At 42.6% G+C, this 6,013-nt stretch overlaps 1 protein-coding gene across 1 annotated transcript in view; it reads left to right on the top strand.

The window, feature by feature from the left end:
- Window positions 1-5,730, top strand: part of MAML2 (mastermind like transcriptional coactivator 2) — a gene marked incomplete at both ends in the record, with an annotated part of 366,323 nt that extends 360,593 nt beyond the window's left edge. The window contains one exon of the mRNA XM_079707545.1: window positions 4,712-5,730. Coding sequence (XP_079563671.1) covers window positions 4,712-5,730 — 1,019 coding nt within the window. The remainder of the gene's footprint in view (window positions 1-4,711) is intronic.
- Between the last annotated feature and the right edge of the window lie 283 nt (window positions 5,731-6,013).

The raw sequence follows: 6,013 nt of genomic DNA on the forward strand, positions 1-6,013 counted from the left end.
TGTTGAGCATCCTTTCATGTGTTTGTTGGCAATCTGTATATCTTCTTTGGAGAAATGTCTATTTAGGTCTTCTACCTATTTTTGGATTGCGTTGTTTGTTTTTTGATATTGAGCTGCATGAGCTGCTTGTATATTTTGGAGATTAATCCTTTGTCAGTTGCTTCAGTTTGCAAATATTTTCTCCCATTGTGAGGGTTGTCTTTTCGTCTTGTTTATGGTTTCCCTTCCTGTGCAAAAGCTTTGAAGTTTCATTAGGTCCTGTTTGTTTATTTTTGTTTTATTTCCATTTCTCTAGGAGGTGGGTCAAAAACTTGAGGACACAGGGGAGGGGGAAGGGTAAGCTGGGACGAAGTGAGAGAGTGGCATTGGCATATATACACTACCAAATATAAAATAGCTAGTGGGAAGCAGCCGCATAGCACAGGGAGATCAGCTCAGTGCTTCGTGAACACCTAGAGGAGTGGGATACGGAGGGAGGGAGGGAGGGAGGGACACGCAAGAGGGAGGGGATGTGGGGATCTATGAATATGTATAGCTGATTCACTTTGTTATATGGCAGAAACTAACACACCATTGTAAAGCAATTATACTCCAATAAAGATGTTAAAAAACAAACAAACAAAAAAACAAACCAAAAAATAAAGCAAAACTTCTTAATGGATATCTCAATATAGCATAAGTGGCAGACACTACCCCTAAAATCCCTCCCTTCCACTCTCTGAACTCCAAAAGAACCTCTTTAAACATAGCCTGTGCTACCCCTGCCTTCCCCTAGTCAGCATCTATTCGAGCCTTTCTGCCCAGAACTCCCTGCAGCTTCTCATGTAAACTAAGCTTGTCCTCTATTTTCCTAAATTCTCTCTGCTTAAGGCCATAAAGGAGATTCTCTAAAGAAGGAGGGGCTGTGAATATTTCTGTTTATTAATATTTTCTGGTCCTGTTAAGTGTAGTAATCAATATGTTGTTCTCATTTATTTAAACACTTTCAAATGCACCAGATTGCCTCTTTCCACTAAAATTAGGAATGGGATATATATATATTCCACTCTCTAAGACTGCTTTGCTTCAGGGCAAAAGGAGGATTCTCTGAGTCTGTCCTCAAGGAGGTTGAAAGATAATATGGGTATTATTTGGAACATGGCTTCTTATATCATGGCCTATCAGTGGCTTTGGGGGAAGCCAAGAGCCCTCTGAAATATTATATCAAATTCAAGGTGAATGTTTGTGCTTTTCTTTTCCCATTCATATAAAAGATTCCCAAGGATAGCAGTCTAAGGCTGGTTTGGTGGCTCTACCATGTTATCAGGGATCCAGGCTTCTTTTGTCTTTCTACCCCACCTTCTTGAGCATATAGCTTCCATCCTAAGGGTTGCCTTGTGGCCACCACATCACCAGTCTCCATATCCATATTCCAGATAGAAAGGTGAAAGAGGGGAAGAGGGGAAAAGGTAAAATGGCCTCCCAAATGAGTCAGATTTCCTTTTTTTTTTTGCGGTACGCGGGCCTCTCCCGTTGCGGAACACAGGCTCCGGACGCGCAGGCTTAGTAGCCATGGCTCACGGGCCCAGCCACTCCACGGCATGTGGGATCTTCCCCGAACGGGGCATGAACCCATGTCCCCTGCATCGGCAGGCGGACTCTCAACCACTGCGCCACCAGGGAAGCCCTCAGATTCCCTTTTTAAAGTAGGTTTTTTTGGACACTCATCTAGTAACTTCTTTTTTTTAAATTAATTAATTTATTTGTTAATTTTGGCTGCATTGGGGCTTCGTTGCTGCACACAGACTTTCTATAGTTGTGGTGAGCAGGGGCTACTCTTCATTGCGGTGCACAGACTTCTCCTTGCGGTGGCTTCTCCTGTTGCAGAGCACGGGCTCTAGGCACACGGGCTTCAGTAGTTGCAGCACGTGGACTCAGTAGTTGTGGCCTATGGGCTCTAGAGCGCAGGCTCAGTAGTTGTGGCACACTGGCTTAGTTGCTCCACAACATGTGGGATCTTCCCGGACCAGGGATCGAACCCGTGTCCCCTGCCTTGGCAGGTGGATTCTTAACCACTGCGCCACCAGGGAAGTCCATCACCTAATAACTTCTGCCTTTAGCCAGAATTTATTCATATGGACCCCCCATCAGCAAAGATGTTTGGCAAATGTGGTTTTTCAGCTGGGCACATTGCTGCAAAATCAAGGCTCTGTTTCTAAAGAAGACAGGGAGGTTGGGTATTTGGGAGGGACCTAGAAGTCTCTTCCATAGTGCATATGGGCATTTTCCTGAGGGAGGTGACCTTAGCAACCAGCTGCTAACCCCCAGATGGGTAAGAATCACCACTCTAGAGCACTGTACTTCACGTGTCTTCTGCGAATGAAATAAACAACAAGCACAACACAAACTCTTTTATCATTTTTTTTCAATCTCAGTACTATAATAATCACCTTGCCCAGTTGTTAATATTAAAAATGATGTATGAAAAACACCTAGAACAATTTCTACCACATATTAAGAGCTTCTTAATATTAACTGTGATTAATATTTTTTTAACTTTATGGAAATTCTCCCTATTCTAGTTGTTTAAAAATACAGCTCTCCTCATAAACCTTCTCAGGGAATATTGTTAAAATAGGGGGCACCTACAGGGAGTGATTTTTTTTAAAATAAATTTATTTATTTATTTATTTTTATTTTTGGCTGCCTTGGGTGTTTGTTGCTGCACACGGGCTTTCTCTAGTTGCGGCAAGTGGGGGCTACTCTTTGTTGCGGTGTGCAGGCTTCTCATTGCGGTGGCTTCTCCTGTTGCAGAGCATGGGCTGTAGGCATGCAGGCTTCAGTATTTGTGGCTCGCGGGCTCTAGAGCACAGGCTCAGTAGCTGTGGCGTATGGGCTTAGTTGCTCCCCGGCAAGATCCCCGGGATCTTCCCGGACCAGGTAGATTCCAGCCCTCTGCAATGGCAGGTGGATTCCTAACCACTACGCCACCAGGGAAGTCCCTAGAGGGAGTGATTTTTTAAGCCTCGAAATTTTTTCCATAGCATTTCCATAATGGAAATTCTCTTCTCATGAAATCTTCAGATACCAAGCTGATATTGCTTAATCTCATTAGCAGCCTATGAACTCTGAGTTACTGTCCAAGTTTCTCCTATCTGACTCTGATCCCTCTTCATCAAACACTGCCCTACATAGTGAGGGCCTTGTGCTAAACCTGGAGATACAAGGAGATAAAGAGACTGTTCCTGCCTTCAAGGGGGATGTAGTTTAGTGGGGACATATTTTAAAACAAATAGCAAGACCTTCAGTCTTTCAAGGTGTGTACCAAGCTAGCTATCCTCAAGCAATAGGGGATATGCTAGGGTTATAATTGCAACCATGCTCTCTTCTCATACTGCCATTCTGATACTCATATGTGTGTCTAGTTCTCTGTTTCTCAGTATCTCTGATTCTCTGGGCCTCCCTGCCTCTCTGCTGGGAGAGTACTTTAAAAGAGTATCTTTCTCCAAGTTATATCTTTGCCTTAATCTCTCATTCACTCATTCATTCATTCATTCATTCAATAAATATCAGTTGAATACCTACTTTGCACCATCCACTGAACTTGGAGAATATGACAGTGAACAAAACAGGCAAAAATTCTTTCTCTCATGGAACTTATCATCCAGCAGGCACTTTTATTTATCTTTCTGGCATTCCATTTTTGCCTCTCAAGATGTCTTGCCATGATGATTTTAACCTCCTCAAGCCAGGAAGATTTCAATGTGTCAGTTAATCACTGTCCAATAGGTGGAATCTCCTCATTCAGCAGACTGTGATTGAGTGGTCCCACATTCAATCACTTATTTACAGGTATCAACATAACTAGCTGGCACTTTGAGGCTCCATGTATTTCCCAGTACAGAAGTTAAATGCTAAATGAAAACTTGAAAGAGCAAATGCAGCTTGAGATAGGAGGCTGGAATATCAGGGAAAGCTTAATGAAGGAACTTGGACCTTGGCCTGAGCCTTTGAAGAAAAGATAGGGCTTGGTGAGGTAAGAAGGGCATCATATGAGAAGGAAATGGTGTGAGTGAAAGTAGTTCATGATGTGTGGATAACAGTGCGATAATGACTAATCCTCCTAGAGCAGAGTGCTTTCTGTATGGAAATAATCATTGGAGCATGGATTACATTGAATTCCAGATGTTTGAAGAGATGGGAATTTACCTGTCTTATAGCAGCTTCTTGAGTGGGGATGCAGATGAAAATTGGACATGATTTTCAAGGTCATAGATTTGCACTGTTAATCTAGTAGCCATGTATAGGGTTCATCCACATGTTCTAATTTGGACCCAGGGGTGACCAGTAGCATGGATTTCATGACAGCTGGATAATCAAAGTTGTAGTCTTTGGTCTTGAAACAGAGTAAAGCTAATTCAAAATGGAAGATTGACTATCACTTCCCCTCAATGATTCCAGAAGAAGAATAAAGTAAAGCCTAAAAAATAGAACCATTCTATTTCAGTCTTCTTTCTATAATGTGTAAACTCTTGACCAAGGGGTAACTTAGGGTGATACTTCCCCCCCAAAACTGTCTTATTCCTTTTATATAATATGCTATGATGATTATTTCTCTTTATTTGTTCTTACACCCAAAGACAGTCTCAGAGCTGATAAGCTACTGTAAATCACTATAAGAGAAGAGATAACCTACTGTTATGAACTAATATAATTATCTTCTTTTTCTCAGGTGGCTCATCAACAGTGAGTTTAAACTCTAACCAGGCTTTGGCAAACCCAGTTTCAACACACACCATTTTAACTCCAAATTCCAGCCTCATGTCTACTTCTCATGGGACAAGAATGCCATCCTTATCCACAGCAGTTCAGAACATAGGGATGTATGGGAATCTGCCTTGCAATCAACCTGGAACATACAGCGTCACTTCAGGAATGAGTCAGTTGACCCAACACAGAAACCCAAGCCAATTGATAGCAAATCAAAACAACCCTCTGATGCCCCGGCCACCCACTTTAGGGCCCAGTAATAATAATAATAATGTGGCCACTTTTGGAGCTGGATCTGTTGGCAATTCACAACAATTAAGACCAAATTTAACCCATAGTATGGCAAGCATGCCAGCACAGAGAACGTCGAATGTAATGATCACATCCAACACAACAGCACCAAACTGGGCCTCTCAAGAAGCAACAACCAAACAGCAGGAAGCGCTGAAGTCTACAGGAGTCCGCTTCCCCCCAGGCACACCTACAGCCTATACTCCAAACCAGTCATTGCAACAGGCGGTAGGTAGCCAGCAATTTTCCCAGAGAACAGTGGCTCCCCCTAATCAGTTAACACCAGCAGTGCAAATGAGACCCATGAACCAAATGAGCCAGACATTAAATGGACAAAACATGGGTCCACTCAGAAGTCTGAATCTCAGACCCAATCAGCTAAGCACACAGATTTTGCCTAATTTGAACCAGTCAGGAACAGGGTTGAGTCAGTCGAGGACAAGCATAAGCCAGCCATCATCCCTGACAGCTGGCAGTTTTCCTTCACCCAACCAAAGTTCCAGGGCTTTTCAAGGAACTGACCATGGCAATGACTTAGCTTTTGACTTTCTCAACCAACAGACTGATAACATGGGCCCTGCCCTAAACAGTGATGCTGATTTCATTGATTCTTTATTGAAGACAGAGCCTGGTAATGATGACTGGATGAAAGACATCAACCTTGATGAAATCTTGGGGAACAACTCCTAAAGAAGAAAAGGGAGACAATTCACAAACTTCAAGCACTAAAAGGCAGTATTTTTTTACAAGGACTCTGTAAAGGCCAAACTGTTGACTTTTAGTTGGACTCTATGAAGATACCTTGGCTTAAAAATGGAAAGCAGAAAGTAACTGTAGCGGTGAACATTTTGGTCCAAATGCTTGTTTTAAATCTCAAACCTGGAAGTAAAACATTGGGATCACTTTTTCCCTGTCTACACTCCAGGACCCAGTATCCAGTTTATCCAAACAGAACTGTGATGTTGATGTGTAA

The sequence above is a fragment of the Hyperoodon ampullatus genome (assembly GCF_949752795.1).
Source record: "Hyperoodon ampullatus genome assembly, chromosome: 7".
NCBI classification, from domain to species: Eukaryota; Metazoa; Chordata; class Mammalia; order Artiodactyla; family Ziphiidae; genus Hyperoodon; species Hyperoodon ampullatus.